This window comes from Phaseolus vulgaris, chromosome 2 (assembly GCF_051622355.1).
Source record: "Phaseolus vulgaris cultivar YP4 chromosome 2, ASM5162235v1, whole genome shotgun sequence".
Classification (NCBI taxonomy): Eukaryota; Viridiplantae; Streptophyta; class Magnoliopsida; order Fabales; family Fabaceae; genus Phaseolus; species Phaseolus vulgaris.
This window is the reverse complement of record NC_143499.1, coordinates 47,279,062-47,305,283: the sequence shown is the minus strand read 5'-3', so window position 1 is coordinate 47,305,283 and position 26,222 is coordinate 47,279,062. Positions and strand designations below refer to the sequence as shown.

The 26,222-nt window shown below is 33.1% G+C and overlaps 2 protein-coding genes across 15 annotated transcripts; both read right to left on the bottom strand.

The window, feature by feature from the left end:
• Positions 1–2,120: 2,120 nt before the first annotated feature.
• FTSHI1 (FtsH extracellular protease family) lies at positions 2,121–10,710 on the bottom strand. 2 transcript variants are annotated; one of them, XR_016518869.1, is made up of 15 exons: positions 9,856–10,705; positions 9,671–9,758; positions 8,699–9,133; positions 8,539–8,592; positions 8,338–8,403; positions 6,930–7,025; positions 6,718–6,846; positions 6,064–6,116; positions 5,002–5,197; positions 4,332–4,446; positions 3,996–4,265; positions 3,448–3,531; positions 3,250–3,362; positions 2,911–3,160; positions 2,121–2,665 (listed from the first exon to the last, which is right to left on the bottom strand). XR_016518869.1 is itself a non-coding variant. In XM_068614927.2 (15 exons), exons 1-15 carry the CDS (start codon positions 10,479–10,481, stop codon positions 2,486–2,488), a joined length of 2,760 nt encoding a protein of 919 aa, XP_068471028.1. In that variant the 5' UTR covers positions 10,482–10,710; the 3' UTR covers positions 2,121–2,485. The 2 variants fall into 2 exon arrangements, 1 of the variants encoding a protein (XP_068471028.1); XM_068614927.2 differs by having other exon boundaries at positions 3,991–4,265; positions 9,856–10,710.
• Positions 10,711–12,569: 1,859 nt separating this feature from the next.
• On the bottom strand, positions 12,570–25,895 carry LOC137812740 (RING/U-box protein). Of its 13 annotated transcripts, none has more exons than XM_068614914.2 (16): positions 25,710–25,895; positions 25,413–25,599; positions 25,070–25,155; positions 23,224–23,314; positions 22,947–22,996; positions 22,566–22,638; positions 20,803–20,912; positions 19,814–19,879; positions 18,848–19,398; positions 18,673–18,753; positions 18,461–18,536; positions 16,128–17,385; positions 15,936–16,010; positions 14,307–15,368; positions 13,937–14,160; positions 12,570–12,953 (listed from the first exon to the last, which is right to left on the bottom strand). In XM_068614914.2, exons 2-15 carry the CDS (start codon positions 25,479–25,481, stop codon positions 13,945–13,947), a joined length of 3,864 nt encoding a protein of 1,287 aa, XP_068471015.1. In that variant the 5' UTR covers positions 25,482–25,599; positions 25,710–25,895; the 3' UTR covers positions 12,570–12,953; positions 13,937–13,944. The 13 variants fall into 13 exon arrangements, with proteins under 13 accessions (XP_068471015.1, XP_068471018.1, XP_090155269.1 ...); XM_068614917.1 differs by having other exon boundaries at positions 18,673–18,741; positions 25,710–25,866; XM_090299143.1 differs by having other exon boundaries at positions 23,163–23,314; positions 25,730–25,866.
• Between the last annotated feature and the right edge of the window lie 327 nt (positions 25,896–26,222).

Below are 26,222 nucleotides of genomic sequence, written 5' to 3'. Positions count from 1 at the left end.
CAACATTAAGTTAAACAACAACTAATTTAGGGAAAGAATCAAACGTTAGCATTGCATCATATTAAGAAAAAAAATATGAGTGGAATGATATTTATATGGAGGTTGACATATTGGGAAGAGAAAAAAAAATTAACTTAGTAAGAACAATATTTATTTTAAACTATTATTATGATGCCATCTGGAATGATTAAGTAGATAGATCTGAAATTTCTAACACATTTCTCTCTTATTCAGATACGTCAACTTATATGTGTGACTATATATTTATGAGTGACCTGATAGTGGTCCAATTGTGGATGATCCAATAAGTTTTCGTTAAAATAGATTCTAAGTTAATTTTGATATCATCATAAGAAGTGAACTTTAAGTGTAACTTAACCTTACAAAATTGATTTATAAGGTGAAGTTTACAACCACTTATATGGTATGAAATATTTTTATATCTAATTGATGTGAGATCTCCAACAAGTAGAACATGACACTCAATAATAGTTTTTATTTTATTTGTAGTAGTACTTGTTCTAGTGAATAAACATATTAAAATTAATATTAGTAGGATGGAAAGAGATAATTTATGTGTATATGCATATAAAAATATTCTTATTTTGGTGGTTGGAAAAGTATAACTTAACCACTATTATTACAAAACTATGTATGAGGGTTTTCATATAATTTTATTAAGTATGACTGATATAGATACTTAATTAAGAATTACAGTTGAAAACACAAACCTAAAGAGGTTATTAGTGGACCACAATCATAGACTTGTAAGACTACCAATAGAGACATTACTATTAATGTAACATTAAATAAAATGTGAGAAAATCCAAACCTAAAGAAGTTAGTAATAGACCATAATGATATACTAGCAAAACTGTTAATAGAGACATCACAATTAATATAACATTAAATACAATATAGCAAATTTGTACGTATGATTGAACACCATTTTATTATACAAAGATTAGTGGAATCATATTTGCATAGGAATTTACTTACTCTTAACTCCACTATGAAAAAAAGAGTAGAAGTGAATTCATTTTAAATTCTTGTGCAAGGATTATAATTCTTCTACCAATGAGTTTAGAATTTTTTTATATCACTTTTGACATTTTTTTATTGGAACAAAATACTTTGATATCTTAATAATAATAGTGTGATATAGTGATATAATAAGATCCACAAAAAAGTAAGTTAAAATCTTGTGTTATTACTTTTACAGTTAAAATGACTTTAAAAGATTGAATCATTAACATACAAAGAATCTTAAATTATATTAAATAATGTTAGACTTTCATCATTTTTCTTTTAGACAACAATATTCACTAGACGTTATTTTTAATGAACAAGTTAAGATACACACTCACGTGTCTCTACCCTTATACCTCAAAATTTGTTTTTTCAACAATTATATACTGAGTCAAATAATAATTATTCATGGTTTATTCTTGATACAATGTCAAACTTGATTTATATTTTGAAACTGATCAGAAACTTATAAAAATCGAAACCTACAAATCATTTATCAGACTCTAAAGATTAAAAATTAATTTGTGGTTATATAAATATAGATGTTCCATAACAACGTTATACATTAATAAATTATTATTATTAATAATAATAAAATTGGAAGTTACGACAACAATATTTTAATTTACAGTGGAATTATATATTTCAAAGCATTTGTAGTTTCACGAGATTTATAATCTTATTTTCTTAATTTAAAATTACAAAACATTATACACTTGAGTTTTATATTAATTATGTAATTTAAGTCTTCCTACAATTAATTTTTGATTCAATAAATGGAACACGAATTTCTGAATTTACTAACAACTCATGCATACGAATCCAGTAACTGAACTATATCAATTGACTTCTATAACTTTAAACGAATATAAGTAAATAATTATCAACAATGTTAAGCAAATAATTAAGTAATATCTGTTTTAACCTTTTCTGAACAAATCTATATTATAAAGCACTACAGATAGAAAATATTTTTAAAAAGAAAAATAAAAGTGTAAATTGCAATTTTCAGTTTGAAATTTGCTGTCATTTATACAAAATTCTGAAATGTAATTTACGGTTGATTTTAATTAAGAAACAAAATATAGATATTTCTATAACTTCTCATATTCTTCACCGCAAACATTCAGTAGCATCAGCAGTACATGGTTATGTGAATTTTCAAGACAAAGAAAGCATTTCAGACTTTCGTTGTGAAGATGCAGAAAAGGCCTCTAAAACATGTTATAATGAATCGCGTTTCATACAAATTGCATGATCAAAATTTATAGCTCAACAAAATACATTTACTACTGTTCTCAGTGAAAAATGCAAGCTTAGAAGTAGCCCTTCATGCATATATATATGTTCTTCCTTGGAATGAATCTTGCGGAAGTGCAGCTACCAAACCTGAAACACTGAGTGGCCAGGAATCCAGGAACAAATGATTGGTTTTAGATAAGGATTGAGGAAGAAGTCACGTGGTTTCTTCTTTTGACTGAGTTTTTAAGGCATACTCCAAATCATGCACTTCTTTGGTCAATGGAAGGTTGGCAGCATATTCCTCCTCCAAAAGATATAAAGGGGTTTGTGGAGGGTATTTGTCTAAAATGAACTCTATTTCCTCACCTCTGATCTCCTCCTGATCAAGAAGTACCTGCAGTGCCAATTCATAAGCGGTCAAAGTGGTCCTTTGCCACATCAAAGCAAGGCACAGAATGCTAAATCATTGCAGTGGTGTTAAGCTGGTACAATATCTGCTATCTTGGGATGTTTGCAGTTGTTGTAACCGAAATAAATTGTGGTCAAAAAGTTATTTTTTAACCTTTCGGTTATAGAGCTCATTGTTATAACAATTCACAAAATTAATATAACTCACTTTAAGATCTCACTCGAAGTTACCTTGACGGTTTTAAGCAAAGCTGCATGGTGCCTCCTAAGGAGAGACACAGTCTTCAGGTACATGTCCCGTATCAACTCTTCACTCCTTTGTGCAACTTGATCATCCATCTTAAAGTTTAGTGGTGGTTGAATCAAGTTGTAGTCATCATAAAGAGACCCTTCAAAATCCAGCCTTGGCCCGACAAATTTAACTGACTTCCTCCAAGGTGGTGGTTCTCCATGTATGACCATTGGATTCTCCAAATTCCATCTGCAAGTAGAGAAGGGGAAAATGAGCTTATGTAGCACACAAAAATAAGCAGAAACTCGAAGGAATAAAAAAAAAGCAATCATGCTAACATGGTCAATATTTTGCGTGCAAGCCAGGATGCATCTGCAAGGTAGTCAGTTGAGGCTTTTGACGTGTCACGTCCATAGATGACCTCCTCAGCCGCTCTACCTCCTAGCAGAACCTGTTCGTCAACAAGGGCTCAAACTGAAACAAATAATTTGAACAAGAAAAAGGAAAGTAATATACTGAAAAGTACATTTACATACCTGAAGGCGATGAAGCAATTGAGGTCGACGTTCAAACATATATGATTCATCATCAAGTCGATGAAATACCAATTGAGATAATGTCTGTGAGAAGGAAGTGGCCTTTCTGAGTTAAAATTATAGAAAGAAACAGCCTTAAATAGCAACATTTTTAAGTAAAAACCTACCAGCCAAAGAGGAATTGTATCACGGATAGAATATGGTACCCTTATACAAATGGAAATGAAGTAGCATGTTCAGATAGGCTCCATACAGATATTTCTTATACTTTACTTTCTATCTAGTGCTACATTTTCTACCAACACCTTGACCTCACATCTTTTAAACACAAATTAACACTACAGTTATTTGTTCTTTAAAATGCACATGCTTGAATTTTAATACTTCTCTACCAGATTCTCTCATTTTCGTAACGAACCTTGGTTGCAGATTGTATCAGATATGGTACCGGTAAATACCTCAAACAAGAGAATTGGAAAAGATTGACAGAATGCTTGAAGAAGATAGTAGAGTATAATATAGTGAAGGAAGCTGAACAAGGACCTGACCACGAGGTACTATTGAGATGCGATCACAGCATTCAACTATTGCATGCTCATATCGCCGGAGCAGATGAGATGTTAATGCAACTCCCACTTCAGTAGTAGCTCTACGACACTGTCCCTGGTAACCTAAGTCTATTCCAATAAGTTTAGGTCCTATTGTAAGTCTGTCAACTGCATCATCCATATCTGACTGAAGAATCGAGTTGTGCCGTTTCCTCACAGCCACAAGGGCAGCCTCTTGGACTAATTGTGCTAATCTTGCTCCAGACCATCCTGAAATTAAGATGTGTGTTCGGATATCAGGATGCAAAATTCAATAAGTAAAACAGGAGTTCATACCAGGTAGGTTCTGTGCATAGCTTGATAAATCAACAGACTCGGACATTTTTACTTTGCCAGCATGGATTTTCAAGATATCATGCCTTCCTTTCGAACCAGGAGGGCGAATCCTGATCTACAGAAGAAAAATTTAAAAATTAACAGCATACTACCATGGAAACTAGAAAAAAACTACTAATAAAAGTGGTGGACAGGTAAGCCATGTTTGCACCAGAAGATTGTGTTTTAAATAAAATATTTAATAGCAAAACCAAAAGAGTTTAGGGTGTGTTTAATTTTGTTTTTTTATTTTATATTTTAAAAACTGTCTTAAAATTTTTCAAAAACCAGCTTTTACACAGTTTAAGTGGTGAAAGAAGATACAAGTTCCAAGGAGGAATATGAGCAAGGAAATCTGACAGTAAAATATCAAAACAACTCAAATGTTCTATTTTTTAATTTAAAAATTGAAAAAGAGACTTTTTTTTAGAAATATCTTTAAAAAACTGCACTAGTTACACAAGTTTCTTGTTCTTTTGCTTTTAAAAACAGCAAACAGTTTGAAAACAGGAAATAAACTAACCTCTATACTTATCCTGTCTGAATTAGCCCGTCGCATAAACAAAATACTTTACACTGAACCCAACCAAAAGTGAGAAAAAAATTTACTAACTCAGCTTAAGAAAGCAACCTTGCGATCAAAGCGACCTGGACGTAGAAGTGCTGGATCTAACAAATCCTTACGATTTGTGGCAGCTAGAAATATGACACCTTTTCCAGTATCAAAACCATCAAGCTCTATCAACAATTGGTTCAATGTAGTTTCCCTTTCCTGGGTGGCTGCATTGTACAGGTGATCTGTGGACTCCTTGAAGATACCTTGTCGCCTAATCAATCAAGCATGATTTCACAATCAGGCAACGGGCATACTTAGGGGACTCCAGAAGTCAACTGACAGATGGAACCAAGCAACATCGCCAGCATGGCAATTATTTTTATAGTAAGATCTATTTGTGTAAGCATTAAAAAAGATAAAAAAAATGATTTTTTTAAAAAAACTACAATTCTTAGTTTCTAAGAGAAGCACTGAGCAAGGAATTTGAGGTTTTGCTTTTTTTTTTTCAATAAACGTGATTTAGTCACTATAAATGTTTTAAACATGTTTTTTTTTTCAATTAGAATGTGCTTTTTTAACACTTAAAAAGCTAAAATTAAGACCCCTAGTTCTACATAAAGAAATGCCATTATTCAAGAACCAATCACTGTTCATGAACTAAAGAGAACTTCCAAGAAGTTCCCATCAATAATTATGGTATGTACCCAAAGTATTACGGTAATGCCTGTAAGTATGGACTTAAAAATATTACGACAGAAGAAACCAAATACACTTTCCCCAATGCATTCTCATTTGTAAGAACGGCATATGTGAGAATTAATTCCTAGATTAGACCAACCAATGGATCAACAATCATGTAATATAGTGCCACTAATAATTACTTAATATGCACTTGTACAGACTTATCAGGGAGCTGCACAAGTCAATTGACATTGTATTCAATATATAGTACATTCCGATAAGATTCTAGGCCTGCTAAATTACTAAATTGACATTTCGTTTGACTTAAGTTGTACAAATGGAAAATATAAATCCATTATCTCTACTCTATTAAATAAAGGAACATACCATGGACAAAAACAATCCACAACTTTATACAATCTGTCAAAAAATCAACATAAATGCATATAGCCTTACTTAGTTGCCAATGCATCAATTTCATCTATGAATACAACTGACGGTTTGTTTACCTGCAAAGAGAAACAAACATTTAAGTACCCACCAATCACTAGCTCTCCAATAGAAACATGAAATTTTTACAATCTATATCTGTTTTTAGAAAAATTCACTGAGAAAAAGCTCTGTACTAAGTCATGTCATATTGAGCAATATATTGGTTACTTGTGACACAAGGCATCCACCCATTTTTTGAAGCAAGTAAAGCAGAGATAATGAATTTACCAAATAAAACACAAGAAGTAAACTTAAAGGATTCTTCTTAACATTATTTCTACTTTAGGGAGCAAGGATATGAAACTCATAAAAGTTGACTAACTTTTAGTGAACAAATGAACAATATACAAAGGACATAGCAATTGAAAATTGTCATAAGAATCCAAAGTACTTGAAAACGTTCAACAGATTTGATTGAACAAAGCAAAAAGCATGAAGATATACTGTTTCATCAACTGATCAATACCCTTAACCAGTCACCTCATGATTGACATGCACATTAAGTTCACCTTACATCAAGAGGAGGAACATGAAAGCAGGACTCAAGAACCTGAGTAAATTAGCAGCAAATACGTGATTTTAAAATGAAACATCAGAAAAAAACAGAAGTAGGATTACCTTGGCTCTTTTAAATAAATCTCTAATACGTGCAGAACCAACACCAACTAAAACTTCCACAAATTCTGATCCAGCCATTTGGTAAAATGGAACACCAGCTTCACCAGCTATAGCCTTGGCTACCAAGGTCTGCAAAAGAATGACAAAACTTAAACATTTGCCAGATGAGATAGAATCTTACATCAAACATTACTAGAGAACAAGTATCTGACCTTTCCACATCCAGGAGGACCCTCAAGAAGAACACCATGCGGAGGTTTGATCCCCATTTTATCAAACAACTCAGGGTTCTTTAGGTATCTCACTAACTAAACAAAATCATAAATAACTTTCATAAGTTTTCATCCAATATAATAGACTGCAGACAATTAAAATAAGACATAAGAATATAATGCAGAAAAAAGAGAGAATAAATTAGAAGAGAGATGCATATTAATGAATAGTTTAACAATAACTATTGAGAAGGATAAAGTTATATTATTCAAAATAGTTAAATGAAAACAGCCGAATAGTTAATGTGAATAACAGGCCCAATTTCTCTTTCGTCTTCTTAATGCAGTTGCTTATGTATTAATGCATTATGGGATGTTTGCAGTTGGGCAAAGCGGTATAAACAAGTTGAAAACTCTTAATAGTTGTGGAGCCATCCAGAATGTTAAAGTGATATATTTTATTGGTCTAGAAGAATCAAATGAGCTAAAAGGCAGATATTAAGTGGGCAATGGCCAGCTTTCCAGGCTTCTTATAAAAATAATAGCCTTTTAGTATATCATTCAGCCAACAAAGATTAGAAAGTAAATTTAGACTAAACTCAATCCTACAAAACTGACTTGAAAAGTGATGTTTACACCTGCTATTTATATAATACAATTAGATCATATTTCTCACCGATATAGGATCATCAACACACGCTCTCACACTAGGGACTACACATTTTGAGTGTGATATGATACTAGATATTTGTAGGTGGTCCCATAAAAAGTAACACAATAGGCCTAACAAACTGTTTTAGGATAGACTTCGATACCATCGTATAAAGTGAATTTAGGTCTACCACAACCGTACAAAACCGACTGTAAAATGAGGTTTATATCTTCTTATATATTATAACATATCTAGATATATTATAATTTGGTCGTATCCCCAACCCCCCAAATGTCTACAAATAATTTAAGCAAAAGAGTGAAACATTTTACATTGATTAACAATCTTCACAAACCACTCTCATAAAAAAGATAAAGAACTAAATATTGTCAACTAAAGTGTTCACAGTTTTTGGAATATGTTAGTTTCAATTTAATTGTGCTTTAAAAAATTCAACAAAAACATGCAAATTGCAAGCAAAAAAGTTAAAGGAGTCAAGAAACTTTTACTTCATGCTCAAGAAAAAATACTTCAACTCATAATATTTGTAAAAGTGATAAAAGATGTCTAAGACAAAGATCATGGAGAAAAATGAACTAAATTTTCCACAAAAATTCATTAATATACTTATTTTTTGTTATAACTCTTTTTTTTTATTGTTGTCTTACAGCAAATGGCTTCAGCTTCTGCACCAACAAACAAAAAACTTATTTCCACACCCATAATTAGAACCAGACATGTGAAAAAAAAGATAACCTCTTGAAGTTCCTCAACTGCCTCATCAATTCCAGCCACATCACAAAACTTGACTCCTGTTGAACCCTGAAACAATGTTTTCCAAAGCCCGAAATATGAATAAGTGAATACCATAAAAAAATCAAGACTAGAAAACTATAAATAACATTAATTTTTATTTCTTAAGAATAGAGACTAAAATAAATGTAGGTTTTAACACACATCAACTCGGGCTTCAGCTTTAGATCGTGAGAAGTCTATTCCCTGCCAAAGATCCTGTATATCAAAGAAACATCTCTTAGAGCATACTAATGAAACAAAACCAAAGAACAAGAGTGGTTCAATGATTCATGCGTAATTAGTGGATTACTTAGTCACCTACCCACTTCCTGAAGTTTTTAGGCCTTCTTGAAAGAGTGAAACGGACAAGAAGGACCATAGTCAAAACTACAATCATGATTGGTTTCAACGCCTCAAGGCTGGCAGATATTCCACCAAAAGTGTACAACTCAAATATCTTAGAGAAAATGCCACCATCGCTGAAAAAATCAACAATATTATCCCAAATTTTCTCCAAAATTGCTAGTGCAAGACCAAGAAAAAGCTTGAGGAACGGCTTGGATATAGGCCACACAACATAGGCAGTCACCACAAATACAAAACTGGTGGCAGCAAATAATGCTGCTGCAATGAAACCACCAACTAGAGTAGCTGCTAAACCCATGAAGACTGACACCACCGCAAGCTCAACCATCACTCTGCTAGATATGGAAGATGCAACTGGATGAGGGTACTCTGGCGTTTTCCCCACCCAAGACTGCCGCAAAATAATTAAGAGTTAAGAGAACAATGACACTATGATCACCCACAAAAGTATCTATCTAATTCATGCATCTTGCCAAATCTGAGTCTGACTAAAACTAGGTAAGAGAGCACACATAACTAAGAAATAAGAGAACGAAATGTAAAACAAACAAAGCTAATTGACCATCCCCTCTTAGCAATAACACTAAGACTAACTAGCATAAGCAAAAGGTTAAAATATACATTTGCGCCCTACGGTTCTTATTTTATGTTTTAGTCTCTATATGAGAAAATTATAAGCATTAGTTCCTACACAGCTCTTTCTGTAACGGTTTATGACCACCAATTCTTTTGTAGCAGTTTAGATCGCCAGAAAGTCTTCTGCGATGTTAACAACAGGGGTCAAAAAATAACTTTTATACAAGTGAAGGAACTAAAACTTATAGTTTTCTCTAATCAGCAGTAAAACTTACAATAGAGACTAGGGGCTATATGAATAGTTTAATCTCATGAAAATCATTCATGCGTGAACAAGATAAGGATTAACAACCATAGCATGCCTCCTCTCTATTTCGTATCGCGGTCCATTGTAGTCAGCCAAAACCTCTCGAGCTTCCCCTTTACCCAGCCTAAGAACCCTGCAAAACCACACACAATAACAATCTGTCACAACACCGCAGTGCACAGTTTTAAAAAGCTGCATAGCTAACAATACAATATCCTATTATTTTCTACCATTTGGTTGTGTGCAAGCTTTTATCACCAGGAATTTCCTTCAACTCCACCACAAAATCCGTATTAGCTCCTCCTTTTGAAGTTATCAACCTGACTTTGTCCTTACTCAAAGACTTGCTGAACTCCTCAACGCTCATTCTGGGCAGCTCGTTTACAGCCCTGTTAAACTCTTCTTCCTCTGATAACTCTGAGCCAAATATTTGCTCAGGAACATAAAGTTTCCCTCTATACTCCTTAAGCAAGTCTTTCAAATACACAGAGTTTCCCTCTCCCGAAACGTCACTCTCACTCTTGCTCTGAGGCTTCGTCGGGTTCAGCCTCTTCAACACATCGAAAATACCCAATCTGGATACTTTCCCCAAACTCTCCTTTTCTTTCAAAGTATATAACTTGTCGCCAATTAGGTACTTGGGTTGCATTTGGCTCGGGTTTTCCTTCAGAACCCGGCTCACGAAATCATCCGAACCGGGTTCGCCACTCGCGGAGGAGGAATTGCAGAGCACTGTGGGTGGCCTACGTCGAAGAAGCAGGGTCGGAACGCGCCTCGGCGTTTGCTTCGGTGGCCCATGGCGGTGGTGGTAGTAGGATTTGGTGACGTGAAAGTGGGGCGAGGAGAGAATGTTCATCGTTCTGATGAATTCATAAATGGATTGAGGAATGCATGAAAAGGGTTTATGGAATTAGGGTTTTGTTCAACTTGAGAAGTGGAAGTGAAAGGATATGAGATTGAAAAGAAAATGGCAATCTGCAACTTCGTGCTGTTTTGGTTTGAGTTTTTCACCCAATCGGATAAAGCTTTTACTCACACTCTACTTGTTGTAGTTCAGATAAAAGAGGACGAAAGAAGCTTGTTCTAAAAAGGTAAGAAATACACAAAAAAGAAAGATTATTTAATTAAAAATAAATCAGTGAAAAAATAGTAAACAAAATAATTTCTTCAAGTTTTAAACTAAATAATTTTAGAAATAGATAATCTAAACTATAAACACACTATTTATCTATTTGATATAAAAAAAAAAATTGAAGTAAAAGGGTTGGATTATTTGTATGAATGAGTGTAATGTAAATTCATGTTGTAGAAAGTAAATTGAGACAAATTGATTTGCTAACATGATATGGTAATCATAATATTAAGTAAAATTAAGAAATTATACAATTATAATTAAAGTAGATTTTATAATATGTTTTTAAGATATATAATTCGAATAAAAATATAATATTATATTAAAGATCGATCAATTTACTTCCCTGGTAGTTTTGAAACTGATTTTTTTTTAATCTTTATCATTTATTTTCTGTTTATTTAAGGCTTAAAACAACTCATGTGTTAAATTGAATTTAAATAAAATACGAGGATGAACCCCTTTAAAGTTTCTCCTCTGTATTATGTCACATAGAAATAGAATACCTGTATTAATTAAAGAAATGTTATTATTCATTAATATACAACTGCTTGAAATATCGTATTTTGAAATAATATTGGTGTTTTTTATCGAATTTTGAGAGAGACAAAAACTCTACAAAATAAAACATTCTACACCAATGTAAAAAAAAATTTATGGATTGAAATGATTTGTTTTTATATCAAATCTGATGAATTTTTAAATGATATGTATGCAGTTTATTTGAAGCAAAATGAAAGAATTTTATAAAATGCATAAAATGAAGGAAATTTAAATAACACATGAAATGAAATTATATTTGACGGAAATAACATTATTTATATAAAACAAATGATTTTTAATGCAATAATATGGATATAGCAATTAATCTATTTGAGGTGAGCGTTCCAAATGTAAGGAAAAAAAAAACATATTCTCAACTGTAGAAAGTTTTTTTTGTGTAGTCTTAATGCATCTTAGAAGCTTTTTGGATTTTCATGAATTTTTCCACTATCCCAAATGTAGCTTTGAAGTCTTTAGAATTATAGAATCAAAAGGTTTGTAAATAGAGTAACCCAATCATATTTTGAACTTAAGTAACGCTATAATGGATGATATATTGAAAGATCAAATGTAAGTTTCTAAGTCATTTAACTCCTAGTTAGAATGACAAAATTCTAAATTGTTACATAAAAAAACACTTCATTGAAAAAATATCAACAATTTAGAATAACTTTTTAAGTTTTTAATTGGGAAATGCATAAAGCATTTCCGAGAAACGCTTCAGATTTGATAATAAGATTTTATTTTATTTTCATTAAAGAGTGTGACAAATACATTTTTAAAATTAAATTAAAATTAGTTAAATTAAAATAAAAATTATTATAAGTTTTAAAAATATAAAATATTGTATTTTAAATAATAATAAATTATCGTACTTCCAACATGCATTGTAAAACTAATCCATCTAAAAGTGAAAAAAGATATTCTAAATTGTAAAACTTAAATTTCATAATTACACTTCACATCAAAATATGAACTAAAAGTTTCCCAATTTAAAACTTAAAAAATATTATTCAAAATTATATAATCTAAAATTCTTCCAAAAATGTATTTTTTTCTTGATAAGTAATTTAGAATTTACCCCATTCTAACTATGAATTGTTCACTCTGAACTTTCTAGACCATATATTCCCTAAACACTTTTTGGATTGCTCTATTCCGGACATCAGATCTACCTTTTTTTGGATTCTTTATTCTGAACATCAGATTTAATTTTTGTTATAATTAGTGATTTATTTAGGGTTTAAGATTTACAGATTGAACATGGAATTTCTCTAACGAAACCTCATGGAAGAGTATTTTGACTTTTCTTAGATCCATGGCGGTGTGGGAACCAAAATCCAACTCATTGATTACACGTTGACGCATTTCAACGTACAAAATGCACACGTTCACAAAAAATTACGACAATCCAAACATACTATATTGCTGTTATATAACACTAAGAAACCTCTCATTCTTTGGTTTCTACTTCGTGCCTTTGTTCTTCCTCCATTTCGACTTGCATTGCAACCCTTTATAACTTCCCGTTCAGATCTACATCTTTGCGCAATGGGTTAATCTTATCGACGAATGTACTCTCTGGATTGCTACTGATTCTGATGCTCTGGATTGACGAATGTGTTCGATATTGGATCATTTGTAAGCTTTGATCTGTATAGATTAAAATAATTGAAAAAGATGAATGTTATCTATCTTTCTATGCTTGAAACATTAGCCACATTATAATATATTTTGAGGATAGATTAAATAATTACAAAATATTAATGTCATATTTATGCTTAAGACCACACAACTAAAGCAACTAAAGGATAGTTCTAAATCAAGAAACTCACTCATGTGCACTAAAATAAAATATAAAACGTAATACATATTTGCATTAGATGTGAAAAAATATTGTAATAATTAACTATATTTAAGTAACTGATTACTGTTAGTTATCCATTAGAAAAAGTTTTAAACTAATTCAAGATATGTATTACATTTAAATTTCTATAACTATATTATTGCTATGTTGTACCTACCAATTGTAGGTATGACTGTATCATATTTAAATTACTTAAATGGGTAAATTTCTTAAAAAAAAATTACCTTCTAATAATTGACTTAGGAAACTCGATAGCAAACTTAGCAAATAATACAATGGAGTGGAACCGAATTCCCAATTAGTAATCAGATCAAACATTAATATTTGAAAATGTACTGTAACTCAGATTCTGAGTTCGGAATATCCGAGTAAAAAATGTGTTAAGATTCACGTTATAATACCTAAAATTACGTTAAAATATCAATTCACACAATTTTATGAAAATATCAGGCATTTTCAATCCCATGTTGAAGAATTGATTTTTATTCAAATTAAAGTAATTTTAAATAACCGTGTTAGATAAAAAATAATCATAAATCACTTTATTTCAAAATCAATTTTAACCAAATTATTTAAAAAAAAAAATCAATTTCATTCAACATAAATCTCCATTGTGTGCTCAATTCACATATATGACGAGGTGAAGACTAGTCGTATCCACTGCTGCTGCTCCATAAAGCAAGTTTCTTAATAAGAATAGCACCATAATAAAACAAAGGCAGATTACGGGCAAAAACTAAAGAAAAACTAGTTGAGGATGGAATGATACCGTATGAATCAATTTTTTCTGTTCTGTTGGGCTGCTTCAGCATACTGCTCTGCAAGTTTCTTTACTTTCTCACCTTCCTTTATGAGAAAATTCGCATTCTTTGCTTTGCAATGATACTTCATAACTTTCTCAGTTGTTTTTGCAACAGCCCACCTGTATTGGTCAGCCGTGATTACACCACTCTTGCACAGTGGTCTGATGTGCTCCTTGATGTAAACTTCTACCTGAACAATTTCCATCATTATTACAGAAATATGAAAATTATAAAGGAAAATAGAAATGAAAGGAAACAAATATGATAGATAAACTGCATTATTTAAAAAAAAAAACTAAAGAAATAAATTAGATGGGAAAATTAATTTTACAATACCTTTTTAGTTATATGATTTACAGAGTCAATCTGCTTGGCAGTGACATCAGATTTCTCTTCCTTCCGTTGAAAACTTTCGCCAGCCTCAGATATATTAGAAGATTGGTCAGTGATAGTAGTATCAGAAACTTTTTCTGTGAGATTCTCATTCCCCCGTTCTGAAGCTTTTACTGCATTATCCAAAGCATGTTGTACATCATTATGGTAGTCATCAGCGACGCTAAGAGTTTCTGTCTTGCCATCTCCATGTAATGATCTTGATTCACCGGCTGGAAATTTTTTTATGAGTGGTTCTTTGTCTGGGCCGTATAATAAGTCTTCAAATTCTGTGTCAAGTGGCTCAACAGCACTCTCAAAGGGTAGGAGCTCAGAAGAAACAGAAGCCCTATCCCTATGGACTGCATCATTGTGACAATTTGGTGAGCAGGATGCCTCTCCTGGCACTTCCTTTCTTTCAGACCCCTCACAGTCAGCACAATCCAAAGCGATATCTGACTTTTTCAAGTTCATGGTGGAGAAAACAAGTTTCACTTTTGACTCATTTTGCTCTTGTTTTGGTTTTGAAACCTGTGTAACACTAGCACCAATATAATCTTCATCTTCCAAATCATACTCAAAATCACCATAAATATCTAGATCAGGATGCGAATCCAGTTCAAGTATATTATCGGGCCCCAACATGTCACCATTACATGTTTCTCTGTTGTCATGTGGACTACTAGGCGGGGAGTCAGATAGCAGACCAGCATTTTTCAAGGCTGTTTCAACTTCAGGGTTAGCTGAAAGATCATCGGTATTTAGTTCTGATTGTTGATCGGTAAGCATTGCTGATGAGGCTGGTGGACTTGTATCTGAGGCTACATCAGATGTTGTGTTACTCGTGCGATGCAAGAGCTCCTGTGAACAAAGGTTCAAGTACACAAGCTTGCTGTTTGATCTGTCAGCAACCTCTTTTTCAATATTAATTGCATCTGCAACAGCTAATTCTGTAATACCAGTTCTGCGAATCACAGACAGATTTGTGTTCTTCAATAAGCGCTCTGTCAGGCGGTAAAGCTGTGTCTGCACAAAATAACGAAGTTTAAGAGAGAAGAAATCTAAATATCAGAACCCTATACACAAATAAAACAGCTTGAATTGATCTTTTGGAAATAGTCACGGGCCATTACTTAAATAAGATTCAACTCCACTAACATGGCAAAAGACGAACAAATTAAATTATTCTAAACTTGTATTTTGTATTGGTATGCACCAGTTTTAATTCCCAACCCTGAAATCTGGCAACCAGTCAATCATGACTTTTATCTATGCAGAATCAACTATTCAATAAGTTTAAGATTCTATCACTTTTCAGGTTATATTATATGACTCATATCGTCATCTTAACAAAGAAACAGGGATAAAGAGAAGAATGGGATTTATGGGAAAAGCACTGGCAATCAGATGTTTTCTTTAAAACTTGAAAACAGAAGATAACTAAAATGATAAATTTTAGTTCTACAGTAAGGAAACAAGAATGACCCTCCTAAGGAATTGGAACATCTTTTCTGATCCCAGTGTCATCAGGAATCGGTGTCGGTGTCTTCATTAAAAATGCATTGATTTAACGTGTGTAACTTCAAAGCATACCTGCCTAACTGATATAGGAATTTTATTGTGGCGAGAAGGTGCCAATGTTGGTCTCATATCAATTGGCAGTTGGGCCTATTCACAGTAACAGAAAGAAGAAACAGTGAACAGCCATAACCAATTTCTGATACCAATGTCAAAGGTAAATAAAGCAATTGCATATAAACTAGTCAGATCAGATCATTTACATACAAGTAAAGGATAATGTCCTTTAAATATTGCGTTCTCTTCCTGATTTCCATTTGCTGTGTTTCCGCTGGTTGTAGCTGTTTTCCTCGCAAGGACCTCCAAGGCCCATTTTCTTTTATCATTCTTCATGCAACCAGATTTAAGACCTAACTCCTTTGTGCCAGTTTTGGCACCAGCTGACGAGATTGGTGTCCTTTCTAAGTGGTTGTTTAAACGTATTTTACCAGAAGTTGAATTATCACCAACTGGGCCGTGAACAATCTTCTTGTCTACTTTTTTTTCAGATGAAACAAAACTGATCTTTGATAAGAGATAGTTTACATCTGTTGCTTTAATAGTATTGTTATTAACGGATAGATTTGGTACTTTCTCTGATGGGTTGTTTTGTTTAGTTTGCTCAGAGTTATCAACAGTTTTAAGCACAGAGAGAGGTTTCACATCCTGTTTCCGGGGGAAAACAGATGTATCTGCTAAATACAACCTCGAAAGTATAGGATTCTTGGTTTGACATTCCGAGGCTTGCTTTGATTCTGGACCATCTGAACCTTTTCTTAGTAGATCAAGAACTGATTTTAAAGTTTCAATCTTTTCAGGCTTTGTAGCTCTCATGCAACGATATTTCCAGAACTCAATTTCACAGTCCCTATCCCATGCACGCTTTCTTCTTCCATTGGAAGTCCCAAAAATTTTCTTTGTTAAATTTTCACGCACTTTGCCTTTCTGCAACATTGACTTCTTTGCCTTCATAGCTGCAGGGGATAACTTGTTTACAAGTTCAGTTTTAGGCCCTGTTATAGCAGTCCTAAATGCTTCAAGAAGCTTGGGATCAAAATGGTTATCCTCGAAGTTTATGGAGGATTTGTTACGGACAGCTTCTCTAATTTCCTTCCTTAGATTTTGAACTACCAAGGATGATTCTCTATCCTCGGAATTTCTCTTCATGATCTTTTTAACCCTCAACCCAGCCATATTTCCTTTGCTTTCAGATGACTTGTCACAAGCATTAGTGTCACTATGTCCCTTGGAAAGCCTTCGGTCCGTCCCTTTAACAATATTCATTATATCTGGTGTGACAGTTGGCTTTGTTGGAGGATGTTTTAAAGCAGAGTGTTTTGTAGCATTTTCTAAAAGATGATCATTGGCTGTGTCATTAGTATTACTCATTTGCCTATCAGTAGCTTTAATTTTCTTTGGCACAACTTCATCAGGAAGTTCAGGCTCAGCATCTCCATCCTCAGCCTTTATATGAACTTGCTCAGAACTGTCACATCAACAACAAAATCAAGGGAAAAAGAACAAAAAGAAGGTCAAGTTTTGAACTCCTCATGTGGTGAACATAAAACAGATAACAATTAAAACATTTAGTTCAACATGCATTTAAAGATCATAGACAACTAACGCAGTTTTAATAGCACACGAGTAAGAAATGCTACTGCTCTTATTTCTTTCCGTTTGTGAGTATTAGAATTCATCAAGATTCAAAGTGCTCTGGTTCATTAATGTATTTGTTGGAAACCAGCAGCACCAATTTTATGATGATATTTTGTCATCGACTACATACTTTCAAAGGTGAGGTGAGCATCATAAGCGTCCCCTATACATTACAACTACAATACACAGGTTTTTGAATAATATACAACTTTCTATTCTATCTATATTGTTAATAAGTACCACATTAGCTCGGAATATAAAAAAAATAGTCTTTGTAAGATTGAGAAATCCTCCTCTCCTCCAAAGCCAGCTTTTACAGCTGAGTTAGGCCCATTCCATTTCTAATATCTGTGGCATGGTACATCTTGATATCAGAAGAATAAAACAGTATCCAGAGGGCCATCAAGCTAGGAGAAACCCTGACAATCTGTTACCCCCATTAAGTCCCCCAAATACCATCGAAGATCTAAAGGACTTGATCTGACACCTCTATACCCGAGTCAACCATATGGATGGGCATTTAAAGGAAACTAGTATTATAAAAAATACATTTCTTTAACATTAAGAAAAAGTTACTTCAAAATGTAATATTAAGTATTAAAAAATAATGTCTCTTGGTATGTATTTGTGACTCACTATCATAGAAATCTGCATACACAATAATATACAAACATTGTTTTGATTTTAGATCTTTTATGTTGCTCATGTATGTGATATAGCATGTATGTGTCAGTGTTGGGTTCAGTGTCTATGTTGGAATAATACAGTACACCACACAGGAGGACTATGGCAAAGTGTGCTTCCTCCTACAGCATTTTTTACATCCTCTCTCTGCCTCTCTCTCCAGTACAATGCCCAAGGAACACTACTCAATTCATATGATACAAGTTTAAATGACTGTTTACCTGTAATCAGCATGCTTTCTCTTTCCACCAGCCACTCTGACATTGTCTTTACAAGCATTGACTTCAATATCATCTCCTGAGAATATTTTATTATCCACATTATAAGGTTTAAGAACTGGTCTAAATGCCACCAATATCATCCATAAATGGTTTCTCACAGTCCAAGTGTGGACTAAAATAAAGAAATCACATTTCTAAGAATGGTTGAGTACCTTTTGAAAAACATTCCTCTGAAGTCAAGCATGGGACAATGGTTGCTTGATCTTTTGGTTCACTCTTGTCTGCATTATCAACTATAAGCACAATAAGATTATGACAATCAGTCTGCTTACAATAGATACTTTTCAAGCTCACAGAAAGCTAGTGATATATAATAATATGGTTTACCAGATAAAAAAGAGCCCACTGACAAACCAAGATCAAGACCCATATTGGATTCAATTCTGGATGGACTAGTTTTGGTATGGGATTCATCCAAAAACTTGGTTCCATCCAAGGGACTGGGTTCATTCATTGCTCCACTGGTACTTTTCTCTAAATCATTATGCACTAAGGACATAGAAGTTAGGCTACAGGATAAATTGTTTGATAAAGACAGTTCCAGTTCTTCTTCCTCCATGATCGGTAATGAATTTGTCCTGATTTCGCCACTTTGCTGATCATTTGTGTCAAACATTAAAATACATGATTCAGTCATTGGATCCCCACCAACTTCAAAAGGCAATAGGCTTTTCTCACTTGTTGCTGGAACCCATTTTGTTCTATCAACCATCGAGACAACAACAGCTGTTTCTCCTGTATCAGCAACAGAGACAGACACTTTTCCTGAAAAGGAATCCTCAGCATGGCATTCATTGTTACTATTGTCTGCATTACAATCCACGGTTGTCCTCTCCATTGAATTAGATGCTCCTTTAGAAACATCATCTGCTACACACCTAAAACAAAACCCTGAATCAGAATACTATAGGATGGAAAGAAAATATCAAATACTGTCAACAAAATATGTAATAATTCATGTAAAGGAAGATTGCCTAGGGGTTTTGTTAAAAGCATCCCTTTGAAAGTTCAATTTTGTCAGCGGATAAATACATTAGTTTCATAGTTGATCACATCATAAATAACTTCTAATTTTGGCAAATATTATTTTAATTATCTAACCATGTTTTCTATCAATTTTATCTACAATAGCTAGAACACATCAAATTCTATTTTATTATTTATACGCTAGTAGCCCATATGTGCATGCATCTTAACAAGTACAAACCAGATCGAGCTTTGAGATTAAAGGAAGAGAAAAAGTAATTAGAAGAACGAAAATATCCAGCAGAATAACCAGTAAAGTCAATCTACCTGGGGCATAACCATGTATTGTCTGACATACTTTCAGTATCAAATCCCACACAGAATGCATGATACCTGTCATAATTCAATTGAAGCAAAATTATGTGGTACTGTTTATAAAATTCAGTAATAATATATTCATGAATTGATTTCACAAGCTCTTTTCTATATTATCTAGCTTGTATATCATTGATGGTCCTGCTTTATATCATTGATGGTCATGCTTTGATAAGGCAGTCATATAAACCATATGAAATATAACAAGACACATTATCCACACTATCCGGAAAGTAAGTTCAGACCTGACTACACCCTTGACTTCCATCAAATTTGTAATTCACCTACTAGACTTAAATAAACTTCCATTACTGTTAATTATGAACTTATCCATAAATATTATGACAAGCTAATAAACTGCTGAAAAATTAACATCGGGACTAGTGATGTAGTCAAATCATGGGAAAAACCCATGTGTCACATCGATTAAAGATAATGTCGAAATATAGTATATAAATGCAAGCAATTATCATCTTATAAGTTGATTTTGTTGAATTGAATTAAACTTAAATAACTGTGTAAGATGGTATCATCCTATAGATTCATTAAAATGGTCACTCACCATGTTATTCACGTAGCAAGGCCAATAGTGTTAGATGTAAGGATATGCTACAAATCTCACATCAATTAGAGATATAATCAAATTATAGTATATAAATGACTCCAAAGACCACCTTATTACCCAATTTCGCAGGGTTGAGTTAGCAGTAAATCCACTTTCTAAGAGAAACAATTTTTTTTTTGCAAAAACAACTTATAAGTGGAGTTTAAACCCAAAGCAAATATGCAATTACACGGAGCAGACCAATCCAATCCCAACATCATAGTTCTAGAATACAATAACCAACTAAAAGTTTACTCAGTGGCATCTTAAACAACAAAAATTCATTTCAAATTGTATATCTCAAACTTATTAACCTAATCTGTTGATTTAAGCTTACCATATATCACATGAATCACATGCTATTGATGTACTGAGATCAGAATCTCCTTCAACAGTAGCCAACCCATTTCGAACCTTGCAGTCATCGCCATCCAAGCAAATAACTGCCTACAAAATGATAAAATACATAAGGATTAGTGCTATACATTAGTTTTTTTAAAAAGACCAGATATGTTGAAATTATGGAACTCCAAACTTGCAAAAGCTAATATTTTATCTAGCTCATCACGATGTGAATGCAAATGCCATGTATTTGAGAGAGTACTAATTATTGTCCATGGCTAATTTCATTATTATTTTTTTTGTATAAAGTAGGAAAAATCTAATTAGCATTTTACTTATTCATTCAAAAAAGGGAAATAGGCTAGACAATAAAAAATTGCATGCTTTGGTTTACATAAAGTATAACCAACAAATTGCTCCAAGATATAATATTAGAGATGAAATTGATCCTATTGTTCTAATGACAAGTGGATGATAATGAAGATGAGGAGAATGAATTGGTTTTTATGATCCCACTCTTAATTGGGCATCTCATTATGAAACTTCAAGCATTGGAGAGCCAAGAATTTATACAAGGACATAGGAAATTAATTAAAAAAAGCAACCATCAAGTAGTGGTTGTTATTGTATCTTCCCATGCTTCTAGGAAGGTCTAGGTGCAACTTTAACCTCAACAGGAAGAAGGGGCAAAGAGAATTTTCAACTTGGGATTGATCATGAAATGGAATTTGATAGCTCTAACTATGAGTATGAAGAAACTGAAGAATTACTTAACTTTGACAAGTTTTTCTCTAAAGGGTAAGAGGAGGGATAAGGCCCATTGGATAACATTGATGTAGGAATTGAAAATGAACCAGAGACTTACAAATTTAGGACGTTTGTCTTATGTTTGTTGATATTTTAAAGTCTTGGAACTTGAACTTCGTAGTGTTTTGTTGCTTTGATTTCATTATTAGAATTTCTAGACTTATTATTATTACTTATAATATTTTCTTTCATTATTTTTGCATTACAACTATATTCCTGCTTTTTTTTATTTATCTACAGATTTTTTTTTTGGTTTGCAATGCTTCTTCCACAGCCTGTCTTTGCATACGATATATTTTCATAAAGGATTTTTGAATTGCCAATACTTTTTGTTATCCAATATAAAAAATTCTGCTATCTATGGATGGTTCTAACCAATAAGGAGTTGAGTGAAGTGTGATGGAGTGAAAGCCGCCAAGATGTCGGCTCTTAAGGGTGGTGGTTTGATAGGAACTTGGGTATTATGGGGTGCTTAAATCCCACATTGAGTAGTATGGAATGCTTGCCGGAGAGTATTTAAGTGTTTGGTTCTCCTCCCTAAATAACTAACTTTTGAGGGTGAGTTCTCCAAGTGTTGTGTACTTATCATTGAATGATGTCATGTAATTCATGTAGCTTACCTAACCTAGTAGGAAAAGGATTTTGTTGTAGTTCAAGTTAGTTATAAGGCCAATGTATACACTGAAACAAACCACAGGTAACAGAGTGAGTGCTAAGGATATAAATGCCAAAAAATTATATGTACAATATGACTCTAGATAGAGTAGTAACAATTAGATAACACTAGAAATCAACTTACAATAAGAATAAAAAGATCTTTGCATGGAGGATACGTGCTCATGCAAAAATACAAAAAAAAACTAGAAGCAAGGTTGTCGTTAATATTAACTAACCAGATGTCAAGATTTTTTGCATGTAATTCTAAAATTATATTATATGGAAAACAATTACATTTTCATCAATGTAGTATGAGGGAAATGACAGTGTGTTATTCTTCCCTTCAATGGACCAGTCATCGTCATCTCTGCAATCATAAAGAAAAACAGTGAAAATATTATATAATTATTTTACAGCAGCAGAAACATGATAAAACTGTAAAGTATTTACTCAAAATTGAGTAATAAAACATGTATTTAGTCAAAATTTAGTACTGAAACTGTTAAGTATTTAATTAAAATTCAGTGATAATGGTGGATGGCTAGAATTAAGCGAAATTCACGACTTTCAACTTAAACACCAATTCAGAAAATCCTACGCTTAATGTATCTGGATATAAACAAACAATGAAAACAAAGCTGTCAGTCATATACACACATAATGGTAGAAACTTACCTGAGGAGTGAATCATCCTCAACTTTGTTGTTTCCAATGGTATCATATACCTTCACAATCATCAGTTTAGCATGTTTAGCCACACAGGAAATCTTAATAGTATTTTGAAGGTATTATATACGTTAAAAAACATAGATTTTCGTAATAATATTAATCAAAGCAACAAAGTACATGGTCTAGAACAGAATTAATAAGGTGGGTAAATTCAATTGTAACCTGAAGATTTATACTAAAGCAATGAAGAAAAAGCAGCATTCCGCAATTTTATATCACTCACTGGAACACAAGTGATTAACTGAAACTCATTCTGGCAAAGTGGGCAAAGATTGGTGATGGTAGCCCAGTTGTCAATGCATACAAAGCAGAACCTGTGAAATAAATGAACCAACCAAAAACTTCAGATTAAAATTTCAATATACATACTGAAAAATTCAGAAAAAAAAACATTTAATGGGACTAAGTAAATGTAAAGAATAAAAATTTAACAAAACAAAATTATTGTGAAGTAATAGATGCTCTCCTACAAGCATGAAAACACTCCCTTTAAACTTACGCATCCATACAGAAGATTTTTCTTCCCAAAGGTCACATGGCACATTTCAATATAAAGAAGAATTGCACAGAGTGAATTGGAGGGGCTAAAGATACACCAGTAGCCTTTGTCTTTACTGAGATAGTATACCACCATCAATGGACATATACGTAATACATGAAGAAAAGAAGCTGAAGTTTACACTAATGAAAATTTATCACAAAAAGAGTAAGATACTAAGATAGAAAAACAGAATATTCTACAAGATAGTATAGTGCATCTAAGAAATCCCTTTCATCCTGGAACTTTTGCCCATGAAAATCCTCATATTACAATACCACATTCATAACTTTCCCACCAAAGCCAAAAGCAAGCATAGCAAAACAAAAATATTTTGGTGAGTGAGAATAAAATATTTAACACAGTTTAACCAATGTATATTAGGCCTTAAAAGGTAACTAGGCCTGAATCAAATTAAACTAGACATATAATTCCATAATTCTATTGAACATAACCAAATTAGTTGGGTTTCATGAATCGTGAGAATTAAACTGTAATGACAGATTTTATAATCCAGTAAACCAATTTTGAACTAAAGAACCAGATTTGTTCTGTTTCTACAAAAACTGGCTCAAATCTGATTTTGCCTGTTCAATTGAAACAAAATACAGTTATTTATACTGAACTACTTCATTCAACATAACCAGTTAAAAATAAGTTCAGAAATCTAGTTCTTTTTAATCAAACAAGTTCCCTCAGTTTCTTAACATCATCGACAGATAGTTTTGATGTCCTAATCGGCTTGGTACTTCAGAACCTAAAACTTTTGAATAAAGCTGCAAACTTGACAGTAGAGGTGATTGAAACTTCATTTAATCTTCTTATGTCATCAAATTCTAATAAGGTGTTCAAAATTAACTGTCAATGTTATTCAAATTGCAAAGAGATGAAAAGTATCAAGGGAAGGCTCATTTTCATAGCTGCTCAGCGTTTGCCAGTCACTACACTACCACTAAAAAGATCATTTTTATTGAAACAAAGTGTGGTACATTCATCTCCTAAGAGCAGGAAGTGTAATTCTTAAAATCAAAGAGGAAGGCCGAGTAAGCATCTCTTAGTGGAGAAGATTGTAAGTTATCCATTTATCATTCTAAAAAAACATAAAAATTTACCAAGCGGGAAAAAAGCTTTTGATGTTATTATAAATAAATATTAGATTCATTTTCACAATTCAATCAAAACCAAGTCCAACAATGACTTGCGCCCATTAGCATGAATAGTTTGGATAATTTCTGAAGGATATTTTGTTTAAAGCTCTCAATAAGTTGAATCAAACAGCAACGTACAATCAGACTTTTACAAGTACATATCATCAATCACTATTTCTTCTATATAAGTCACTCCCTTATTTCTTCACCGTGAAGAATGAATAATGAAACCTACTTCTGCTAACTCCGCAGATGAGGTGCAAGGCACAATCCATAAAACAAATTGACACTACCAAACCGAGGAGATTAAGATATGACAATTTTTAAAAGAGTTAAAACATATATTTTATAAGCCTTTAAGAAGTGCGTAAATAAATACATACCAGTGCTGACAGCAATCCAGAACTCCCCTGTCAATAACCATATCCATGCATATTCCACATGTTTCCCCTTCCATAGCTTCATCATCCTGTTAATTAACAAATATCGAGTGATCCGGGGAAACAAATACCGTAAGTGATCAACCAGTTGCCATACACGACTCTATCTAGGGCAAACACGTGAATCATCCAAACAACATAAATGAAATTAAAATTTAAAGAAAACTTGAAATGATCAAAACTACAAAAATAAGCGTAAGCGAGGGTTTAAGCAACAATTTATATCCAGAGCGAAAACCTCCAATATACAGTAATTACAAGTGAAGACGAAAACCGACAAGCTTACATTATCGTTGGCATCAAAAGCATCGTGTGTGAGTGAGAGAATATCATTGGTCACGAAATCCGCCTCCATTGAGAAGCTAAACTCGAAGCCAGAAACTAATTAACCGTGCTCTGTGTTAATCAGAGAAACGGCCACGGTACTTTGGAACCAAACCTCGGCACAGTTCAATTTGTGAAAGTTGCAGGACCTTGAAGAATCGCCAAAAGGATAGAGACACGGAAAAAGAATGCGATGAGAACAAACAATCACGCGATAAGATGGTAGAGTGCTAAAGCGTCTAATAAATTAATCAATTGCCTGTGAAATTATCGACTAACGGAATTCGGCGAAGAGAAACCGCGGTATGTAACTTAGCCGGGATTCAATTCATCCGATCTCGCTCCGAAACGTTTCGTTGAAAATTGAAAACCTCTATACGTTGTCGACGACGTCTTCGACATCACGTGCGCAACGTGAGTGAGCATTTAGCGCTTTCTTTTTTTCTCTTTTTTTTTACTCATGGGCCATTGATAATTAGGGATGAAAGGGCGATTTCTTCCTCCACCCCCGATTTCATCCTGCACCTCCTTGGGGATGGTGAAATTACCATATTCATATTCCTCACCCCTTCTTAATCTTCTTCTCTTCTTCTTTATCCTCCTCAATGTTTAACTCCTAAAATGCTACTCCCATGCCAATTATTAGGAAAAAACTACAAGGGAATTGATTTATATTTTCAAGGAAACTTTTTTTAAACAGTTTTTAACAATGAATATTTTTACCGTCAATAATAAGTATTTTTTAATCATCACTGCTAACCACTAAACACTT